Genomic DNA, 23,520 nt, shown 5'->3' with positions numbered 1-23,520 from the left:
AACGCCTGGTTTCTTAAGGAAGTTGTGGCTCCCAAAATGAAAACAAAATTGCATTTTTTATTTTTTTATAGATATTTATCCATGGAATATGATGGCGTATGGGTACATAGCCATGCAGAGCTGCAGGGGTAAATAAGACTTGACGTTGTATTCAGACATTAATGCCATTGGATAGCGGAAAGGGGACGAGTCAGGTGATTTCAGATGAAGCCGGCGATTCATTCTAGGCTACTCCTCAGAGAGAGAGAGAGAGAGAGAAAGAGAGAGAGGGAGGCGCACGCCCAACCCGGATGCTCAGAAATATAGATAGTTTGGGGGTCTCTTTTCGTAGAGGTTAAGGCAGTTTCAGCACTATTAATGGGAACAGCTCCCGGTTTGTACCCGCCGGCTCAGTTACATCGAGAGCCACATCATTCCTCGTCATTTTGAAAAGTACACCAACACTGCGCGTTAATAGTGTTAAGGAGTGAACACGGTAGGCTGCATGCTGGAGGGTTGGTTTGTAAGGAGGTCAGTTGCGTGCCGAGTCTTTGCACGGTGTAGTAGGCTGTGCACTGGGTTTGACGAGTGATGGCGGAGTGTGGGAGAAAGGGGCTGTCTCTTCTTGAGGCAGCCCGTTCTCGCTACGAGAGCTTGCAGATATCCGACGATGTATTTGGGGAGTCTGGGGATGACAGTAGTGAAAACCCCTTCTACAGTACAACGGGCGACTCGAATTCGGACAACTACACGGACGATGTCAAGGCGAGTGATGCAGGGAGTAGTCAAAGCTGCGGGCTTCTTGGCTCATTCTCCAACAGCCAAGCGGAGGAGGAGGAGGGATGGAGCCACGCGCTTCAAGACATCAGCGTCCCCCAGTATAAGGACACGCATGGTAAGTTGGTGTGAAGATCACCACAGAACGTGACTCCGACTCTTCTAGCCAGCGAAAGTCATTTTAAAATATGTGCTCGACATGTGTCGAGTCTTGCGAGTATAAAGAATAGTAAATATTTACTAAATTCTATGGCATACAAAAATGATAAGGCCTTTTATTTTATTATTTTTCACGTTTTATCTTATTTAAAAATCATGTCATAAATGCAATATAAAACAGCACAGCCATTTATGTAGACTACATTATGTATCTGCAAAAATACTTAGGAAATGAAATACATTATCAGTGTCTAATGAAGGTATAGGTTCATTAAATGCAGTGAACTGGGCTGTATGAATTTTGCATAGCAGGTAGTAGTGTCATTAATTCAAATCAATGTGGTCTTCAGTACATGTGTATCATGCAAATATTATATCTAATATTCACTGATGTAGACAAATACAAACTCATACACATAAGAAGAGCTCAGTGTCACTTGATAAAAAAATGTTTTATGATTGCCTCTTTTAACATCACCATTGCTTTTTAACACCATGAATGGATAAGAATAAAATGAGTGCCTTTTTAATTTGGAAGGCAGTAGTTATGTTTACATTTAGAAAACATGGCCTGTTTTATTGTTCCTTTGTTTCTTGCATGGGTCAGTTTATGGAACAATTGTGTGGAAAATCTGAAGATAACAGAGAGTGGGCAAGTGTGTAATCCCCTGTGTTAGCTTAGGCACCTATGACTCAGTGTTCAGGAAAGCTAAGATTATGGCTCAGTATTCAGAAAAGCATGCACAACTGGCTGAAGTGACACAGACCACTGCATTGTTCTAGATGCACAACAAAGTGTGTTAAGTAAGAATGGAGAATTGTGTGAGCACCTTCACCATGTGCCAAAACAGAGTATTGGCGTGATCATTATTTTTGATCAAAATAATGCAGGCTGATCTTTTAATCCTCATACATCTTGGGGAGAGAATATGTGTTGCGTTAAATGCTCACGGTGTTGGTGAACCTCATTGGTACCTCACAGAATGTGGATATGTAATCACAATACGATATCTTCCACATGGAGGGCAGCAGAACTGCAGACTGCTACTTTCTCCACATGAAAGGTGTGGAGGTCTACAGATCCCTGATTGTCTGTGCACCTGCCAGCGTGAAAAAGAGATGATGACCAGGGGGAGGGAGGAGGGGGGAGACACAGACAAATGGATGGAAGCACTCGAACACCTCATCACATGGAAGAGCAAACACTCTCCAGCTCTATGGATTCATGGCTCCAGCTCTAAATTAGGGACACATGTTGTGGACACACAGTGCGGTGAATAATAGTCTGAGAAAATATTCCAATTACTATTGACAAGCTTTCACCTCAATACCTAAATCAAAGTCTTCACAACATTTTGTATCTGTTGTGTGCACTAATGTTGGATATGATGTTTTTCGTTTTTGTTTTAAGCTTCATGTGTCTATGTGTTATGTGTTTTAGTTCACAATTTATTCACTCCATATATGTATATATGTATGTGTGTGTGTGTGTGTGTGTGTGTGTATTTTGTAGTGCATAGGCTTACTGCATAATCTGTACACAACTAAGATGGCTATAGTGGGCACATTATACCACAACTCACTCAAATTACTTCTAGGTCTTAATTGTAGTGATGTCTTTGAACACGAAGCTTTTGCTTGGCTTGCAAAAATTGTAAATGGGACATTTTTCAAAAAACAAAAATACATTTCACTGTTTCATTGTTTGATCAGAGCTCAGGAATCACAGAAAGCTGGTTCTGACGTAACACTGTAGATCCCCATGTCTGTCAGTCCCCTGTTTCAAGCTCTCCTTCTACCAAGCAGCTGTGGTTGTTTAGAAACGCCATATCTCTCCTTGGTGGTGGGCCGGAACCTTCTGCCAGTCAGCAGTGGGAGAAAGTGGGCCATCTGGTTGCAGGCTTTGCTCATGCTCAGGACCCAGCATGCCGCCTGACAGGCAGTGAAACCCTAAGCCACTGGGCCTCAGGCGGAGTTCTGTCCTTGGTTATCATAGCTGGCTGCAGGCTGCTCTGTTTGTAATCACTTGAAACTATGTCGCCCATCACTGATGGTACCTTGCTGTTAGGGACTTTGGCACTACACTACACAACTGTAGTCTATAGTCTACTGTAGTTTGTTTGTCACCAAAGAGACACACAGAGTGACATTAAAATTAGTATTTAAAATATTATGTTCATTTGTGCTTTCTGCAAATAACAGTCCTGCAGGACCCAGACATCCACCTCCTGTCCTCTGGTGTCTAAGATGTCCAGGTGTTGTTTGTTGTCATGCATGACACAGCCTCTATTGGTAGGATGGCTGGGTAGGTTGGGGAAGGGCTGATCGCAGTGGGCTGTGCCATGCTGGGTGAAGCCAGCCTCTCTCCGTCTGACGGACGTGCCGTAGTACAGTGCTATTCTGGGCAGAACCAGGAACCCGGCCAAGTGCAGCAGTTGAAAGGACGTCAAGTGCTGCTCATTGCAAACTCCACATTAGCATATCGCAATGTATTACGCAATGCACATGCGCTGATGGAGTCGAATCAGGGCTGGAGGGTACGGTTCTAGGTCTGGTCCAACAAGAGAAACACACTGTGTGTTGGCACATGATCTTAATGCATTCATGCATGAGCATGAGATGTTAAACAAAAAGCTGCAGTTTAGGCCCTGTTTGTTGACTCATAAACTGGAGAGATAAGATGTGCCATCTTAGTTTGTATACATTCTAATGGAAACCAGGAAGCATTACGTAAAGCTCTGGCAAAATTAGTCATTGACTCTGCTCCAAAGTTGCACTTTAGGTACCAGGGGACAGAGTGCTAAATTTATGGAACCAGCTTTCCTGTTGTGAGGCTGGCCACCACATTTCCAATACCTGTCTGTCATTTTCAGTTGAGTCAAAGAGCCACAGAAATGTGATGCAGTTTATTGCTTCCTGGTAAGGCACTTTTATACCAGTTCAGATTGTGATTCAGTTCTGTTCCATTGTGATATTACACTGAATTTACTTGACTATAAAATGAACTTGTTGGAACTCTGATATTTATGTTTGATCTTTGAGATGGTGTACTTGTTTAATGTCATGTCATTGATGGCCATGCTGCAGAATTAAAATGATACAAAACTATAATTAATGTAGTTCCTTGGACTAAAATATAAATTACATAAAATTTTGATCTAACACTTCAAAGGTTTAATCACTTTCTGATAGTTAGGGTTATAGTTAGGGGCATAGTTAATCAGCAAGTAGTGGACAATTGCAAATGAGCTTAGCTAGCAATGTCTGGAGGGCTCATTAGTACTATGTGTTTGAAAATAGAAACTTTCCACAGCATTATGGGTAATTTCATACTAAACATTAAACTTCAACCCAAAGTTGGTCATTTTTTCACAGTTCTGTCTTGGTACCAAGGCTGTATTACATTTCCACTGCATGGGTTCAGCTTTATGGTCTTTAAGTCCAGCACTGCACTCAGATGGTATTATTCACCCCCCACTCCCCACGGGGTCATGGGGCCATAGTGCCACAGACATCACATAAAGAAGCTCTAATAGTGCATACTGTGCATATTTTAAGAAGTGCTTCATGTTTACTGCTGGTTCTGCAGGTTTTCTGCTGTGATTTTACACTGTGACTGAATATACTGCATTAACACAGGCTGAGCCCCTCTTCCTACAAGCTGGTCTGTTTTGGTACCTTAGCTTGTTTACTTGGGCTTATTTTATCACCTCTGATGGACAGAATTGCTATTAGTTGCGTCAGATAATAGAGAATGAACAGATGGATGAGCGTGTCTGCTCCTGGATTGTTTTTACTCATTAACCCATCAGACTGGCAGGGGCTCAGTTGTGGGTGTCTACCTGTTATTTGTTGTTTGGATGACCTTTGTTTATGCGTATAGTGTCTGAGTTCAATCTAAGTTTGCAGGGCTGAGTAAATTCTAATGCAATAATTTTGTCAAATCATCTCCTGATTAGCACAGGCCAAACCTACGAGACGAGGCAGCAGATTCAAATCATGGCATCTACACAATCTTCTGAATCACTGATATTCAGTGCTTACCTGTATTTGCTGGTTTGTTTTGCATCCAAATATTAGGGGAGTTATGCACATGCATAGGCCAAATTGTACTGATGCAAACAATTAGTAATATGCACTAAAAATGGTTTGCTTGCACCAGTCTTATATTCATGTTGATTACGTCTCCCATGTAGGTTTATCATTGAAAGTTTATTTTTATCTGCAGAATGATGTGCTACCTACCTTATGTAAAAAGAGCAAACAACTTGTTACAAACGAGAAAGAAATGAGATATCCAGTTGACATTCACTGGATTATTACAAACCATTCTAGCCACTTTATAACAGGTGTTAAAGAGCTGTGACTCAGAAATCTGGCCATTAGTTTCTCTTTGAACATGTGCTAAGCTAAGGGTGTCTCACTCAGTCCAGTAGCAAGGTGCTTTTAGGACCAGAGTTCAAACTCTCTCTCTCAATCGCTGATGCTAATGGAGTTCTGAGAAAGAGCAGGTACACCACCCGCTACCTTGGCGTCATTAAGCATGACTGGGGGCAGCTGTCTGACTGTAATCTGCTCGTGTCCCCATACCTGTGAAGAGCATAGCTGCATGAAAAATGGCATCATATAAAATTCTCCTTTGTCACAAAATAAATTTTTTTTCAAAAGAGCAGTAAATGTCCAGCAAGAAAATGCTGCTTGCCTGGGTTGAGGTGTTAATATAAGTTTGGTTACCATGGTTCCGCACAGTCCCACACTCATTCATTATCTCTCTTCGTTGCTATGACAGAACCTACAAGTGTTATTAAGACGTTTTACTGCCATTGCTCTGTTTTGTATGTCCCACTTATCCTGCTTCTGGTCCTCAGGCAGTGGGAAGGTGTAAAAGTAGAGCAATTTCTTTACCATTAAACAAGATTTATAACATTTTAAACTGTATAATTATTTTAAAATAAACAGATCTGGGACCAAGTGTTTTCTTTATCCTCCATATATTAGCAAGGATGCTTTGTTTGTTGTCATAAGTGTAACTGCATAACTGCTTATCATCTGCTGATGTTTCTCAATGTTGAGAATTTACTGCCCTGAGGAACAGGTAAGTTTTGAATTGTACCACTAACAGCATTCAAGTTATATGCCCTTGTAAAACACTGTTAAATACGTGCAGTGCCTGAAATGAGGGAAGATGGAGGGTGAATTTTTGTGGGGAAAAATGTGGTGCAGCAAAGTCAGTTGAAGATGTGTGGCATAGCCTACTAACATGGATTTGTTGAATTCCAATGGCAGGTCCTACCCAGAAAATGGCGGCCACGTCCAGCGCCATGGATTTCTTTCAGCTCTTCGTCCCTGACAACGCAATCCAGAACATGGTGACTCAGACCAACATGTATGCCAAGAAGTACCAGGAGCGCTTTGGCGTCGACGAGGGCTGGACGGGTGTGACGGCGGCCGAGATGAAGGCCTTCCTCGGCTTCGTCATCTCCACCAGTGTGCACCGCTGCGAGTCGGTCCTGAGCATCTGGAGCAGCGGTTTCTTTGGCAACCGCAGCATCGCGCTGAAGATGAACCAGGCTCGCTTTGAGAAGATCCTCAAGTACTTCCACATCGTGGCCTTCCGCTCAAGTCAAGGGGGCAGCCAGGGCCTGTACAAGATCCAGCCCTTCCTGGACCTGTTACAGCAGAGCTTCGGGTGCACCTTTCGGCCCTCACAAACCCAGGTACGGACCTGGGACCCTAGGGCCCTGTTCCTTACCATAGTCCTGAACCCTTCAGGATTATTATCTATGGGCAGGGAAGCCAGAGGTTTATAAATGTTGTTTTTGTTTTTCCCACTGGCTAGACAAGCCACTGCAGTGCTTTTTCCATCAAGTGTTCAGCAGTTTGCATTTATTTCTTATCATGTTTGAGGTTTTGTCAGGCCTTTTGAGTTTGTTCAGCAACAGACATTAGACTAATGGCTGTTTTAACACACTAAAGCCATATACTAGAGTACATAAATCTATAATAAACACTTAAAACAGTTTAAATGAAAAGTTCAAAAGCTTTTTTAATTGACCACCATCAGACATTAAACAATACATTAAAGTCCAGACAAGAGGACAATTGAGCTGTGCATTTCTCTGGCATCAGAAAGTGGATTGGGGACTCATGTCAAACCTCCATCTGTGAGAATTAGAATTGGTTGCAGACTTATCATGACAGGAGATGGATAGAGGGACAGAAAATCTAAAAGCATCTATAATTGTCCACAATGGTGTTGACAGTTTACAGTAATATATTCTGCGGTTGACATATATTGATGTATTACAGATTTTATTGGTTGAGGTGGATGGCCAGGTTGACTAATCAGAGTTTGTGTCCATTTACTATATTTAGTGTGAGCCTGCTTCTCCATGACTGGCAGAAATGTCTACAGAGCATGTATATTTGCTGTCAAAAATGGCAAGCCCAGTTTGTCATTGTGAGAATAAGAGAGAGAAGGGAGGGAGGGAGAGGGAAAGAGAGAGAGAGAAGGGAGAGGAGAAGAGAAGATGGCACATTCCCCTGGTTCTGTGTATAGTGTTAAAAGCACGATTCGTTTTTCAGAGCTTAGGGGAAATGCTGAACTCCAGGGAGAGACAGTGAGAGAGAATGGACACCTACACTATAAACACAGAATTATACAAGGACACAAAGATGACCAGCTAATTAGTACCTAATTGTATAGTGATAAATTTGTACTACAGTGTCTTCATCTAGAATAAAATAAAATGACAATCAGCAATAAGGTGCTGGCTGTACACTGTACTGAGAAGTGTTCCAGAAACTTCTTCAACACAGAATGGAGGGCTCTAAGACTCTGATAGCAAGGAGCATTAATAACGCTCCCTAACACTTCCTACAGCATGGCTGTATAAGTCTGAAGCTGAAGGTGCTCAACTGTTTGATTAAGAAGCCATGGGCCACAGAGGGGATAAGAGGAATTGTTCTTAATTAATCACCATTTTGTCACTATTCTCTACTGGACTACTAATTCCATGGAGTCCAGGTTGGTCCCAGTGTCCTGTCCAACCTTTCGGATTAGTCTGTCCATTCTACTGCCATCTCCTGTGTTAGTGCCACTCCCTCAGCACACTGCTGCATAACAAAATGGCTCTGGATACAACTGACTGGTGGAAAAAATGTGGCATCTTCATACACACACAAAAAAGGACTCGTATGTCCTCAAAATGTAGAGTTAGCTCTGCCATTTCCTGTGGACTACATCAGAGTTATACAGCCAGTCCCGAGGGCTTGACTGCTTTCAAGTGACATGAACAATTGTTTGCTACACCTCAGTATCAATACTCCAATATTAGACAATCAATATTTATATCTTCATTGCTTTTCCAAGTAAGCTTCAGAATATTATCAAAGATGCATTCATTATTACAGCTGTGGTTAAGAGAAACTAATGGAAATGAATGAATGAATGAATGAGTGAATTAATGAATACATTTATAATACCTTCTCAAGACAGACAATAGGCTTAACCGTGAGGAATTCATTACTTTGCTACGTTTTCTGTAAAGAACGCTTACTCTGTGCATAATCTAATGCTTGACAGATGCAGAACAGAAAAGAATTCTGTTTTTGAACAACAAATGGTCTGCCTGACCTGCCAGAGTCCAGTAGTGCCAACTCCATCATCATGTCCCATGAGTGGTCCACCCCCACCCCACGTTCATCCACACATTCTGTCCCATCTCCTCTCAAATGCAGAAATGACTTTGCATCTCGAGAGCTTCGATTCTGCGTTTAGCCATGAAGGATCTTTAGACTGGGCTAAAACCCAGTAGACAGCCAGAAAGCAAAGAAAGTGGGCACAGATTAACATGGCTCACTCATTTTATACTTTCACACATAAATGAAGAAATTGAGTTGATTTGAAGCAGCTTATAAGAGCTCTACACTGGAGTGAGTCTTCACCCCTAGCTGTGTGCACCGAAAATCCCCCATGAAGCCAACTAATTTGCTCTAAAAAGAGCAGATGTGTGAACAATTAGCCACTTCTCTAAACTGTGGGTTGTTTTTGTTTCTCTGTAGTTGGTGCTAGAGGGCTTGAGTTTTTAACTTGCCGGTGTTCACGCAATGTCTATCACTGGTGTGTTGATAGGATCCCTAGTGTGATCCAGTTGAGAGGAACCACTGGTCTATCATGAGTAAATGAAACACCATCTGCTCTCTTGGTTTCCCCCTTCCATGGCAATGTCGCCCTGGCAACACAGTACACTGACTAACTAGGCTAGCTGTATGCTAGCGCTATGCCAGCTCTATGATTTGCCACTGATAGAATTGAATCCTCCACTGACAAAGTGCCAGCTCCTCAGTTTAACTACTCTCCACAAACAGCTGTGTTGACGCTGTGTATCAGCACTGCTGCAGTGTTTACTCTGGAACTGATCTGGTCATTAGAATATTTGTACTGAGCAAGTACTTCCTTTCCACAGAACAGTGCTAGCCACCTGCGCCGGTTCAGATGACGGACTGGGCTGGTCAGTCCACCCCGCCTTCTGATTCGCCCAAGGCCCTGACGTGACCGTTGTGCTCTCCTTCAGGTCCTTCACGAGCCCTTGATCGACGAGGATCCTGTATTCATCACCACATGCACGGAGAGGGAGTTGCGTAAAAGGAAGAAGAGGAAGTTCAGCCTGTGGGTGCGACAGTGCAGCTCCACCGGCTTCATCTGCCAGGTACCCACAATGCCTCACTCTCAGCAACCACACAACACCCACGCCTGATATGGCACAGAGGGCACTATGCCATGCATTCAGTGTTTAGAATAATACAGCACTTAAAATGATAAATGGCCTTGTCGACAGAAGGTAAAAATGTCTTAAGTAATGGGTCTTTAATAGGGCAGATCTCTGATTGATTATAACCGCATGGAAATTGTGTGAATGTTCACAACTTGTCAGGGAAACATTTAGACGTCAATTTTTATGCGGTTACAGGAAATCTGATAGCTTTCCAATTAATGTTTCTTTGTGCACTAAACCTAGATAATCCATTTACATACTTGAAATGTATTGGTTTATGTCACCAGCTGTTGTCCAATGCTTTAAGGGTTCTACTTAATTGGGTGGGAACGTACCCCCAGCTACTCCCTTAAAATTCTTGATTGTGAATCAGATACACCAGATCCAGCAGGTGGCGCTAGTGAGCAGTCATAGCTGAAAGCCAGTTGGTATCACTCTCATTCTCCAAAAGATATTTTAGGGTATTGGCCAGTGTGAGCTGAAGACCAATATTTAAAAAATCTGCATAAAACATGGCACAGGCTAACAGGGTAGACAGTGGCTCAGTACTGACAGTGTCTTGGCTGCCACTGACACAAGTTATACATACTGAATACTGCTCCCTACCATGAAGCCCTCATCGAGAGTTCAGTGAAACACATGAAATCAGTTCAGCATCTCCCCCTCCACACATATATTAACCTCCAGATGATGTTTGTTTTTCAGGGTTTTTGTGTGGCTGGTCAAAGACGGCCAGTGTGTCACGGTTCCACAAGCATTATGGCATGATGAATCGTTTTGTCTTGTTGCCTTATGTAGCACAGTCCAGCTCCTGACCCTCTGTTTCCTTTTTATGAGTTATGACAGTAAAAACAGTTCTGATAGCTGGTCGTTGATGTTGAACTACCACATCATTCCTCCTTACTCTTGAAATTGATGGCGCCTTTGACATTGTAGTCAGGTGCATATATAAGTATTTTCCTACTGTCTTTTATAGTCACGTGTCTTGCATACTATTCCAGGAGACCAGGATTCTGAATTGTGTATAGCTTGCTTCAGTGTGTTTGTAATGACTGCAGGCAGCATGATGAGATGCAATCAAGTGGGATATTTTGAGATGTATTTTCTGCTCTGAAAAATGTGCAGGATAGTCAGACAACGTCCTCTAAAGCACTGCTGCTCTGCTCTTGGTTTGCGTTTAATAAAGCATTGTACTTGGGAAAGAGTCCAAGGCTGAGCGCCTGGACTCCTAGTTCTGTTTTGTCCCAGTTAGGCGGAGGAAAATGACATCAAGTGTTTTGTAGCCTACCTTGATTAACTGACACCACTGAAATATTCAAACCTCAGCTGTTTGCTTTTTTTAAGCTTGTGCACACTCAGTTTAGTTGGTCCAAATGACAGAAGAGAGTGAGTCAGCTTGCCTGATGTGGGAGCGTGACCATACGCACTGCCCTGTACACACTGGCTGGATGTCTGCCCAGCATCTGAGTTCCTCTGAGATGTAGGGCATGTCTGTGTTTGCAGGCTACATTCTCCTGTCCTACCATCACTGCTCTGTGTGCTCACCACCGACTTCCTGTTTCAGCTGTTGCATTATTGCAGAACTTTGATCTTGTGCTTTGATTGCAGCTAAATGAATCTCATTTAATTACCAAAGTAAGCTTTGATTCAAAATGTTTTCCTCTTTTCCACTTTCAGATCTACGTGCATCTGAAGGATGGCCCTGGCCCAGATGGGCTCGACACGCTGAAGAACAAACCCCAGCTCCACAGCCTGGCGGCCAAGCAGCTCTGTCAGAACCTGGCAGACCGCAACGCCATAGTGTTCACTGGCCCCAGCATCACAAGCCTCGGCCTCTTCCAGGAGTTTGAGAAGCAAAGTGAGCACCATAACTCACAAACTCACAGCAGTGCAGGGCATTTCATAGATTGCTCCTCTGGGTTCCTCTGGTCACGTCCACACAATGCGAAGTGATGACCAACTGGTTCCAGAGCAGTGCATTTATGAATGTCTGTGTTCCGAGTTTTTAGGTGTTAGAATCATGCGTCACTGGTGTTCAGATGTATTAGGCTTTGGGTCATGTTCAGTCTCTGTTCGTTCATTTTGTCAGCTCTGTCTTTTTCCATCTTTTACGCTAATCGCCTCCGTCCTATGGTCAGGCAACCCCTGTGCATTTTAATTAGCCACAACAGGAAACTCCGGCAATTTACAAATGAGGAGACTCAACTGAGGTGACCTTAAGTTTTGAGAATGTTTATCATATTATCTTATATGCCATATATGCCAATTAATAATGGTAATGTAATATCAAAAACACAGAAGCCTGTGAATCTTTAGTTTTCTCAACAAGGTTAATGGCCCAACTGTTAGACTTAAACACATGAAAAAGGAGTACAAAATGGTTATCTAAAATAAACCTGAATTATGGCAGTTAAAATCTAATGGTAAGGCTGGAAAGGTGCTGGCTGTGGTCAGACCCCTGGTGACTGGTCAGACCTCCGTTTGTTCCGTGACCTGTGTGAGCGGCAGCTTCTCCGTGGCATCTGGCACCACTGTTGTGGGTTGGAGGGGGGCTGCTCACATTAAATGCAGCCACAAAATCTTTCCCAAATCTGCTCATGGCACCAAGGGCACAAACAGTGGTGAAGCTTTAGGTCAACCCAAGGTTTGTGGGATTAACATCTGCAGCGGTGTAGCCGGGTGACACTTACCAGCCGTCTGCAGTTTTCCTCATTACTCAGCAGTGACTGGTCCGAGACGGGGGAAGCTTTGCCACCTTGCAGCAGAAAATGGAAAAAAAAAGTGCTAGAGCGTCATGTAGGTATTACCTTCTCTGCATGGTCCAGATATCTACTGCTGTGGGCTTCTGAGCACCAGGAAGAGTGACTGCACGGGTCTGCCCCAGTCCATGCTGCGCAACCCCGAGGGCCCCCAGCAGCGGGGCCAGTCCCGCATCCAGATGAAGGGCAGCACGTCTCTCATCAGCTGGTACAACAAGGGCAACTTCAGGTTCCTCACCAACGCCTACTCGCCCACCAAGCAAGGTAAGGAGAGTCGAGCAAGCGGCTGCTTAAATGATTCAGTGCGCGTCGTTTTCTGTTCCTGTAGCTCACCTGGTAGAGTAAGGAGCACGCAGTGCTAGCAGCACAAAGGTCGCGGGATGGAGTCCAAGGGTGCATGCCTACTGTCACGCTAATAATTATGCAAGACCCACTGGGTTAGTGCGTCTGCCAAATGCTGAAATTCTACATGGCAGACAAAGAGGACAGTTTTTACTGAGTGAATGTGTAGATGTCGTGTTGTGTAATCGTTGGACACCATTTATAATGGAGCTCAGTGGAGTTTTGAGCTGATATGGGAGGATTCATGGAGCGCCACTGGACGCTGATGAGTTACTGGGAGCGAGACTATATAACTGTATGTTTTTAATGTGATGCCCCAATCCATCCTGACATCAGCTTGATACCAGTTCGTTGGCACATGATCTTTGTGTTAAAGCCACAGGACTTTTCAATATCCAGCAATGCTCTATCTTCCACGCCTCTGACTGGCAGAAGGAAAGAATCACGTTCTTTATTCTCTATAATAGATGCCACAACTTTGCAGGATGTCAGTCATGTATTATTAACCATGTGCCCCTGAATTCAGGGTTACACAGAGCCAGCAAGCAGCAAGACTGGGTCACTTTTATTAGTTATTTTGGGACATATTGACCGATGGGGGGGAGGGGGGGATCTAGAAATTTAGGAAGTCATGATATTACCCCAGGCAAAGGCATTGGGTTGGTTAGAGCTTGTCCTATTTTCTATTTAGGCAGTATTGAATCTCATATTCATGTTCTCCTCTTTAGCTGAAGTTGGACAAGTAGTTGCTGAGTACTGTATATGAAACTGATAAATGAAAGTTTGCATAAGTAATTGGACTGAGCTATAGGTTAGGGTAGATTACATTCTCCAGATGGTAGAAGCGCTGGCATGGCAGACATCAGACTGAAAACACATCACAAACAATGAGGTAGGTCTCTTCCTATAAATGATCTCATGTACAAATTAAGGTCATAAAAAAGGGATCATGTTGGACTTGTAATTCATATCCTGGAAATGTACATTTGTTTATTGTAAGAAAAACCCTTTTGGCAACCACTTACTGTATTCTACTTGAAACCACAAAACCAAACTGAAAGCTCATCCTGATAACTCTGAGACACAGCTCACACGTCCAGACAGGGGAAAGGATCTGTGACCAACAACAGCTACTGATACCCAGTTTGATATAAACACAGTGTGTTTATTGTATGGGTAAACGCTCCTATAGATTTCAGTTGTCACTTGGGTGGTAGGCAGCCAAGCCACTAACCATTGGCTGGGAACCAAAGGTTTGAGGCATGTATGAATTGTACCATTGGCCTTATTTTGTACTAAGTGTGGAGTACAGTGGTAATGCCATAATTGGTGCATACATCATTGTTGGCACATCCATATAGATGGCACAACAGTAATTAATACTGTTTATGTAAGTTATAGGCGTGGGATACTTTTTCTTTAAGTTTTGGATTTATGTTCATATCCTTTTGAGTACTGTTTCTTTAAGACTAGCTACTGCTAGTAACTACTACTATTTTTTAGTACTGACTGCTGGTGGCTGTTGCTGACTTTGTGTGTGTTTTCTAGGAAGATGAGGGTACTGGAAGTAGCATAGTTTTCTTACCATGTTGCATTTCAAATTAGAATTTTCCTTGGGACGCGTTTCTTTGCTAACCTGGAATAGAAGATGTATACTTTATACATTATACACCGACTGCTGTGGAGTTTTCTTTACATTTTTACCACTGCATTCAAGAGTAAAAAAATTGCTCTAACCACTGTGAATCCCACAGCTGCCATGGAAAATAGTTTTTGCGCATCATCACAGTAAGCTCACATGTGTTTGAGCGAACCACTGCGGTCCAAGGCACTGCCGGAGTGAAACCACGGTGACTTTGCACTCTCACCCCCAGGGTCTCAGTGCACCTCCACTTCCTGCCCACGTGCACTCTGCAGACATGCCGTGCATGCTGGTCTTGGTGTCTAGAGCATGCTGCAGAGTAATATGCAGAAAGCTCCTTAATGCAACGGAGCTTATTTTAGACGTTGACCAAACAGGAGGCTGCGAGTGGTTTAGATCCAAAAGCAGAGAGCTGCTACAGTTATCCTACAGTGGCTTAGTGTTGTTTTTTAAATAACATTGTTTTGGTCTGTTGATATTGCAGTCAGTGCTTTGTCATAATGACCCAAAAAGAGCATGCCGGTCTCTATTAGGGAGCCAAGTGTTCTGTTGTTTCAGTTGAAATTTCAATTTACAATGAGAATCTGTATTTTAAGGCTGAACAACAACGCTCGTGCGTCGTGACCATTAATGCTGTCATGCAGTGGGACCGAAAGCTTCTGGCTCGGTGTCCTGCTAGCCTGGCGACCGTGCTGACACTCGTCTTTTGGCTCTAGGGATGATCATTAAGAGGAAGAGCGGGGAAATCCCCTGTCCGTTGGCGGTGGAGGCCTTTGCTGCACACCTCAGCTACATCTGCAAATACGACGACAAGTACAGCAAGTAAGCACGATTGATTTAGATCTGCCCCATTCTATATCCTCAGAACCCTGCTCCACCCTCTCAGCAGGGCCAGCAGACGCAGCACAATGGAGATTGGGTCAGGGACGACTGCAGCCTGCCACGTTGACGTCTTTGGCCTCCCCTGTTGTTTTTTTTAACTGTGTATCCAGGTACTTCATTTTCCACAAGCCTAATAAGACGTGGCAGCAGGTCTTCTGGCTGACCATCAGCATTGCCATCAACAACGCCTACATCCTCTACAAGATGTCCGACGCATACCACGTCAAGCGCTACAGCCGGGCCCAGTTCGGCGAGAGGTTGGTCAAGGAGCTGCTGGACCTGGACGACTGTTCGCCCACCCAGTGATGTGACCACATGCTGTCCAACACATCCCCGTCCCCGACACGCACACATGTCCATCAACACATGACCAACACACGGGCGCTCCGAGGACATCCGAGGAGGATCCTTCAACACCACCTACACACCTTCTGCTTGTGATAACTCCGAGCCGTGCTAGGTTGCGTTGAACAAGGTATGTTTGAAGTCCAGGTTCAGGTTCAGCGCCACCTCTTGCGATGTCTCTATGAAAGGTCTCCCTCCTCCTGTATACCCCAGGACCCCTGTACATAAGCCATTCAGCTCTCTCTGTGTCCTTCTGGTGCATGACAACATGAAGACGTGGCCCCTGTGAATGTACACTTATTTCCAGAGTGATGTCGTGTTTGTGTAGTTTGAACCCTGAGGTAAACCGTTTTGTGGATCTCTGTATGTTGGCAGCATAACAAACGGAAAAGTCAGCACTGACAAAAACACGTAGTGATTAGTAAGTCGTAATCACAAAACACACACATTGATTAAAGTCTCGGTTAGAAAACGCAGAATGTAGTGACATTTATATCAAGTTTCACCATAACATTTGTTGACAAGAAAATGTTAAAGTCTTCCCAGACATCATTCTTTACACTCTTTAACTTATGACCTGCTCTCTCCCACTCTCCGAAGGTCACTCAACTGATGCAACCATATTTAAGATGTTGCCACTTCTCAAATCTAGCTTTGGTAATGTGCAGTACCTGTGGCAAAATCAATGCACTTTCCCCTTGTATTTTTGCACTTTTGAATCCAGGAGAAATCTACAAAACATAACAAAATGACACTGTAACGCCAAATGAATGTTCAGTCAAATATGGCATGGTGACCAGCCTGAATATGACTACATGTGTGAGGGGGAAAAATAGCCTTCTCTACATAGAAGGAGGGTTCTATGTATTGAGGGTTCATGTAAATATGATATTACTACCGAGGTCTGATTTCAGCCTATGAATCTGACTGCAACATATTAGAAAAGATAATTAAATGGTCATGTTTTCAAGTGGATGGCTTAATAAACATTGTCATAGTTACTTTGTCCTACGCTTCAGGCCGTGGTAAGGTCTCTCCTTGAGTTGTGACAGACAAGTGAGTGGATGTCAGCTTCCTGCTCCATTAGGACATGTTTACAAAGGTAACGCCATGCAGAAGAAAACCAGGAGAATATTTACTAATGATGGCTATAAAGAAAAACTGCAAGACCAAACGTTCTAGGCTTTGGTTTGTCCCTTCAGGTAGTTTTTAAATGGAATTCGGGCCCCTGCCTCTCTAGCACTGTGCTATTGACATGAAAGACACTTGTCCGACGGATTCATGCCCTCAGAATTGTCTTCATAAAAAAAAAAAAAAAAAACCACCTACCGATCAACAAATAAGTAATAATAAATCAAAAACAATACATGAAAGATAGTTACTGTAGGAGCCTTTGAAATACTCTGCCCTGCTCATGAACATACTGGGAAACGCCGGACAGGAAACACACTAAAGCCTGAGTCATCTCCCCTGAGGAGGTGCAGCTGTAGCCATAGCTGGACTGCTGCTGTCCAATCCCAGCAGACTGGGACTCCTGCACTCCCGGCCGGCCGGCCGGCCCCCTGGTGAGCAGGGAAGCAGCAGGTACATCACACCCGTTCATCCTCCTTACGCTCTGGTACAGTGGAACCGTGCGCATGCGCTCTTGAACATTCATGTTCAGTCTGTATGAAACTGCAATATTTTCATTAAGAGGATATATAGTATATTTGGCATATTTTGTATTTGCAGCTTGTGTTGGGAACCATTTTATCCTTTTGTAGTCGTCTTTTCTGAGATATACCTTTAATGTAACAAGTAAGGCTTCATTATCTGTGATTTTACATTGTTTTTTTTGTTTGTTTGTTTGGTGAATGTTGTAAATACTCAGTTTTGTGTAGTGTCCACTTCACTGCGATGTTTTTGTACTACTAACCCATAGCAGTACCAATATCTAACAGACTTTGGGTTCTGACTGCCATGACTGCTGATCTACTACTGATGCAATTGGTGATTATTGTTTTCTAGACCAGCTTTGGTTTCTACCACACTTCCTCTGTCTGCAATTCATGTAGAATTGCTTTTGTCTGAGAAGGAGTTGGAAAGAGCGAGTCCCAGAGGGGTAGGCGATTCCGACAGGTCTGATTAGATAGTGCGACTCTCCTGTCTCCTGAGCATCTTGGGCAACCTCAGGGTTTTGTAACTACAGTGAAGTAACTGTAGTGCAATAGACAATACAATGTAGATGAAGGAAAGTAATAAATAAATAAATAAATAAAAATGGTTTGGGTGCTTTAAAAAAATGTCTGCAAAGATGTAGGTAAAACCATCTGCTGGTGCAAACTGTTAGCATATACAAAGCCAGCTGGATAAACTCCAATTTGTACTGTCACATCTGTAATGGCGTATACAATTAATTTTGACCTGATAATTTACATTGGACCAAAATTCCTTTAACAAAATATCGATAAACAATACAAATTCTACATTGTACATATTCTGTATCTATGAACTTAAACAGAAGTGTATGTGTGGTGACTGTAGTGTTCCTTCCTGTCTCTCCATAGTGAGTGTTGACTAGCCTGTGAGGTAGTACCCACTCCCGTCGTGAGGTAGAACCCACTCCCGTCGTGAGGTAGCACCCACTCCCGTCGTGAGGTAGCACCCACTCCCGTCGTGAGGTAGCACCCACTCCCGTCGTGAGGTAGCACCCACTCCCGTCGTGAGGTAGCACCCACTCCCGTCGTGAGGTAGCACCCACTCCCGTCGTGAGGTAGCACCCACTCCCGTCGTGAGGTAGCACCCACTCCCGTCGTGAGGTAGTACCCACTCCCGTCGTGAGGTAGAACCCACTCCCGTCGTGAGGTAGCACCCACTCCCGTCGTGAGGTAGCACCCACTCCCGTCGTGAGGTAGCACCCACTCCCGTGAGTCACTGTAGCAGTGACTGCAGCTCTCCTGTCACTCAACCACTCTGATGTTTGCTTCACCTCTTTCTCTTTGCCATTGTAAGTTTACACAAATTTGCACACCAATAAAACTTTTTTTTTCTCATTTTTTTATATCATTGGGGTTAAAGGTGGATTTACTATGTGAATTCATCTCTGTTGTGTGATTTCACAGTGGACTTGTATATAAATGTTTACACTGCATTTGTATACAACATTTTAAAAAATGTGCTTGGACCAATGACATAACCATTGTCTTCGTCTATCCGTGATGCATCATCCTACATGTTGGTTATTGTGAAGCGCTTTCAATCCGAACAGACAGGATCATCGCGTTAATTGCTGACAGTTCAGTACGCAAACTAATGTTGATATCAGCTAGGCCTTTAGCTGCAGCCCCCACACTCACACCGCGGCGTGTCCAAACGCTGTAGTGATGGTCACCTCATTTTCCTTCACTCCTCCTGCTGTTACAGCATTAACGCTACATGCCGATATATCGTTTTTAACCTACATTTTCCAGTAGGTAGAAGCTTAATGCTACTCAGCCAGGGTTTCTCCAGCAGGTGAGAGCTGGTGGTTGTGCTAGTGGTGGTGCTGGTGCTGGAAGCTCACGTTCAGAGTTTGTCTGGAAGGCACAACCCTCCCACATTCACCAGGATCATTACAATGAACACCAGTAACTATATATATAAACTTTTTTATTTAAGTTAATTTTTTCCTCATTCAAAGTAAACCTCTTGCCATATCTATAAAACAATGAACAAATACAAGCGCTGTACAGTTGACCAAGTCACTATTAACTGCAATTGTATGTGTATATATGTACATGCATGGACATACATAATGTATATACACACATATACACGTGACCCCATGATGTCTCTTCTGCCTTTAAATGCAACACCAATTCCTTCCTTAACCTAATGATGCCAAATATATGAAAATACTCAACTGTTATACTGAAGTAAAGGAAAAAAACGGGTTGATTTATGTTAATGTCAGTGTCCCATCATCAAAATATGCTTAAAGAACAGAACCAAACAGTAAATAACTTTGGCACATTGTGCTGTGTAAATATTTAGTCCAAATCAGAAATTAATCCTTTTCTTTTCATTTATTTCTCAGTATTTGGCTTTGTTCTCTAAACTATCGAATCAACCTTTCTTCCCATAAATGCTTTGTTCCACCATTGCCCTGATATTGGCATTAGAATAATCGACTGACTACAGGCCATCATTGTTTTGCTGAATTCTCCTTGTAACTGGAGAAAGACAAGAGATCTTCAAGGTTATTGGAAAAGTTCTTTACATGTGCATCATCTTGTCATGTATGAAATGCCCCCTGTGAACTGTCTGGACAGAAGACATCTGTCTCCAATAGTTCCTACTTCTTGCTCTTAACAAAGGTTGCTAGAACGTAAACACAAGTAGGGAGGTTTCTTTTTGCAACCCACTCAGTCTCATCTCGGAGCTTCTGAGAAACATCAGATGCACATATCTCCAGCAAGACTCGTCTTTTCCCCCCTCAACTTCTTTTCCAAGGATCCGTGGTACCCTGTATCTCGAAAAATACGGGCTGATGTAGCAAAGTCAAAAAACACATAGGGTAACATGAACATGACGATTACAGTATGACAGTGGCTCATTTTGTCCAGGAGTCCTATTCTAGAATAAATTACAGAATGCTACATGGCTATCCTGATTCAGAGATACAGAGTCAGAGATATGGAAACAAGTCAAAAGCCTCTCAGCCCATTTCATTTACAACCAGGTGCTCCCCAATGGTTCATCAGCACCACCCGACGTACCTTAATAAAAGTGATGAAAGTGACAAACCTAGCAAACGAAAGATGGTGATGTGGGTGAGCGAAAGAGGCGCCTTTCTCCCCTCTGCCTTCAGGTGAGTTCAAGATGCTTGTAGCCCCAACACATGCACTGTGTTAGCTGATGATAGCTGGTCAACCGTCCTCTCTGTTTAAAGCACCTTGGATGGTGTAAGCTGTTTACGCAATCACTCTGAACAGCCAAACAATTGTTAAAGGTGACGTGAAACCATCACGTAATACAATTTACAGCACACAAATTAGGCTGTTCGTTGCCACTTGTACTGGGAAGCTCACGATCAAAAAACAACAAAAAAAAAAAAAACAAGGATGATTAGGACTGTAAGGAAAGTGTAAAGTAATTTGTGTGAGTAACAAGCAACATTCTTGTCCTGTCACTACTTGAACATGTAGAAAATATAGTGACACAAGCAGGCAGTGATGTAACTCATGGGACAGTAACAAAAGGTGAAAAAATGGAATAAGCAAATGCATCTTCAATTCAAAGTTGAGCACAGTAACAACTATCATGTCACCAACTTGATTATCCCACATAATGCAATTATCAAGAACTATAAGGTTGCTAGATCCAAGGAAATCCTTCTGACGGGAAGCTGTTCTGATTACATGTGGAAAGGTACATGACATTATTGTCAGTTCTGGGACAAAGGGGCAGCCAGTGTTATGTGCTGTGTGGAGTCAAGAACAGCACCTCGTTCAAAACACTCCTGAGGCCCAAAGAGGAAGCAGTTCAAATCCAAACACACTGTACGTTCAAGACGCAAGACACAGAGTGACAAGTTGATAGAAACTGTAGGAAAAAAAACAAACAACAAAAAAAAAAAAAACGGCCTCGGATATTTTTTCTATTACTGTGTACAACACACACTCAGTTCAAGAAAATAAGGCCTTCAGACTCTCCACAGAGTATGTGTGTGTTTGTGTGTGTGTGTCAGTCCTGGTGGAGGATATAAGCAAAGGAAGGTGAACTAGACTGAGCCAGTCCTTCTTAAAAATTCCAGCCCACACGCTGCGTGGGTGAGGAGCATCTATGGAGCGTCGCTGACATTCCACAATATTGGTTACGGGCAACGAAAAGAACAACACATTAAAAGTCCCCCTTGTTTAAAAGGAAAAAGTAAAGATTAAAAAAAGAAAATAAAAAGGTGGGAAAAAAATATGAAAAAAAAAGTCAGAGATCCTTGTGTAATAGTCTCCTTTGTTTAAAGAAAGAAGTAAAGATTCTTTTAACAAATAATTAAACTGGTGAAAAAAATCGGAATAAACGGCAACAACTAAGAAATCAGATCCTTTCTGCTGGCATCAGAAACAGGAACATGAACCTCAAACCAAACTTTTTTCAAAACGTTTAGTTTAGATTCACTTTCCAGGAGCTGGACCAAAAGCAAAAATGAAACGGTGAGGTATATAGTTGGATGGAATAAAGTTGTCATGTTTGTTTGTTTTCGTTGTCCGTTTGGATGGCCCCGTCGCCCTGGGGGGAGGGTCAGGTCGGGGAGCGACTGGGCTGGCTGCGGCTGGACGGCAGCATCCCCTCGCTGGAAGCAGCACGCCGGCCCAGCGGGGCGGCTGGGGGGTTGGGGTGGGGGGTCTGTCACTCCAGGGCGGGGCTCCAGGGCGGGGCTTCAGGGCGGGGCTCCAGGCCAGGGGCGGGGCTAGGGCTGCAGGTTGAGGGTGAACTTCCACTGCTGGGTGAGGGAGAGGCTGCACACCTCTACCGTCAGGCCGCCACTGCGGGCGCTCCGGCTGTCCAGACACAGGTTGGTGCCCAGGTGCCGCAGCTTGGAGTTGCCCTCGATCTGCTCCCATTTCTGTGGAGGACACACAGACACTGCAGTCAGCTTCACCTTCACACATGTAAAGACTTCTGAAGCTGTGTGCAAGTTATGTTTGGCTTGACCTCCATTGTCATATCAGTAATAAATGTTATTTATGTAGTTTTTTTTTATATATAAAAAACAGTGTACAAGTGTACAAAATTATATTTGAAATGGATTGGAAATGAAGATAAATGAAATTTAAATATATTCAAACATGTAGGGAACAAAATAAAAGACCACTAATTAAAGTCAAACCGATCAAGACATATTATGAGAGTGGCTTTTTGTACCAAGAAAATAAAAAAGGTGCTTAAAAATGAAGTCAAAACGCAGTGGAAGGGCTTTGTCAAGGACGCCATCATCTCCATTTGCACAATCTATTTATATAAGAACAAAAAGAAGTCCAAGGGCTTCAGACCTGCCTCTTCAATGTCATCCCTCCGTCCGTGCTGAGACAATGCACTATGCACAATGCACCGTCATGCTCATGATCACAATTTAAATTCAAGGCAGGGAATCAAACTAATCAAAGTAATCTTCCTGCAGATATAACAGGCAGTGACAGAGAAGGGACAACAAACACAGCTAAATTCAAACGCTCGTTTGGTGGACTGATTAAATGTAGTGCATTTTCGGATTCTTTTGAAAAGTTTTAACAAGTTCCAGAGCTTAGAGCCACAATAAGCAACAGTGCCAGTGCAACATGTACTGATCAGTGTGGCACAGGGCAAGGTGGGGCTCGTGGGGGTCTCCCCAACCCTGCAGCCAGACTCCTCCCTCTGGGCTCCGGGTGGAGCAGGACACAGAGGCCCGGTGGGCCTGCGCTCACTCACCTGTCTGCTGTCGTTTTCCCGGCAGCCCTGCAGTTTGATCTGGGAGCCGGCCGTGCGCTCCACCACCGTCAGACACAGGTCCATGTGCTTCACCGACTTGTCCTTCGTCAAGGCCCATTCCTGAACCCACACGATAACAAGGAGAACAGGTAACTTACAGCCATCTAGGGACCTCAACTTCATGCATAAACCCACAGGTGTTTTACACACTAAAACTTAAAACGTCTTGTGACTTCCCAACGAGGTGTCTAAAGAAGCCGTGGCAGTCCCTGTGATCCGAGGCCCATAATGCAGTGCGGTTTGTTTCAGAGCCACTCTTTCCTGGATTTGAGCATGCTGCACACAGTGCTTCCTGTACCCGTGATGCCAATGGTACCTGGTTGCCCCCGGCGTTGTGGCACTCGTAGACGCCAACCACGCCATCAGCAAAGTG

At 43.6% G+C, this 23,520-nt stretch overlaps 2 protein-coding genes across 5 annotated transcripts in view; one reads left to right on the top strand and one right to left on the bottom strand.

Annotated features, from left to right (window-relative positions):
* Positions 1-207: 207 nt before the first annotated feature.
* pgbd5 (piggyBac transposable element derived 5) lies at positions 208-20,798 on the top strand. Its single transcript, XM_076975309.1, has 7 exons — positions 208-874; positions 6,202-6,632; positions 9,492-9,626; positions 11,370-11,550; positions 12,518-12,715; positions 15,152-15,257; positions 15,428-20,798. Exons 1-7 carry the CDS (start codon positions 571-573, stop codon positions 15,621-15,623), a joined length of 1,551 nt encoding a protein of 516 aa, XP_076831424.1. The 5' UTR covers positions 208-570; the 3' UTR covers positions 15,624-20,798.
* Positions 20,799-21,910: 1,112 nt separating this feature from the next.
* galnt2 (UDP-N-acetyl-alpha-D-galactosamine:polypeptide N-acetylgalactosaminyltransferase 2) overlaps positions 21,911-23,520 on the bottom strand; it is a 56,243-nt gene continuing 54,633 nt past the window's right edge. For 2 of the 4 annotated variants that reach the window (XM_076975306.1, XM_076975308.1), the window contains 3 exons: positions 23,464-23,520; positions 23,088-23,207; positions 21,911-22,245 (listed from right to left, as the gene is read on the bottom strand). The exon at positions 23,464-23,520 is cut by the window's right edge and continues 70 nt beyond it. In XM_076975306.1, coding sequence (XP_076831421.1) covers positions 22,090-22,245; positions 23,088-23,207; positions 23,464-23,520 — 333 coding nt within the window. In that variant the 3' untranslated portion in view covers positions 21,911-22,089. Of the gene's footprint in view, positions 22,246-23,087; positions 23,215-23,463 lie in introns of all 4 variants that reach the window. The other 2 variants (XM_076975305.1, XM_076975307.1) reach the window with 1 other exon arrangement.

This window comes from Brachyhypopomus gauderio, chromosome 15 (assembly GCF_052324685.1).
Source record: "Brachyhypopomus gauderio isolate BG-103 chromosome 15, BGAUD_0.2, whole genome shotgun sequence".
Classification (NCBI taxonomy): Eukaryota; Metazoa; Chordata; class Actinopteri; order Gymnotiformes; family Hypopomidae; genus Brachyhypopomus; species Brachyhypopomus gauderio.
This window is presented reverse-complemented; position numbering and strand designations above follow the sequence as displayed.

What these genes read in the sequence shown, in the direction of transcription:
- pgbd5 (XM_076975309.1), top strand. Translation starts at nt 571, where the DNA reads ATGGCGGAGTGTGGGAGAAAGGGGCTGTCTCTTCTTGAGGCAGCCCGT. An exon ending in CTACTCGCCCACCAAGCAAG is followed by an intron (nt 12,716 to 15,151) that starts GTAAGGAGAGTC and finishes TTTTGGCTCTAG; the next exon opens with GGATGATCATTAAGAGGAAG. An exon ending in TACGACGACAAGTACAGCAA is followed by an intron (nt 15,258 to 15,427) that starts GTAAGCACGATT and finishes CTGTGTATCCAG; the next exon opens with GTACTTCATTTTCCACAAGC.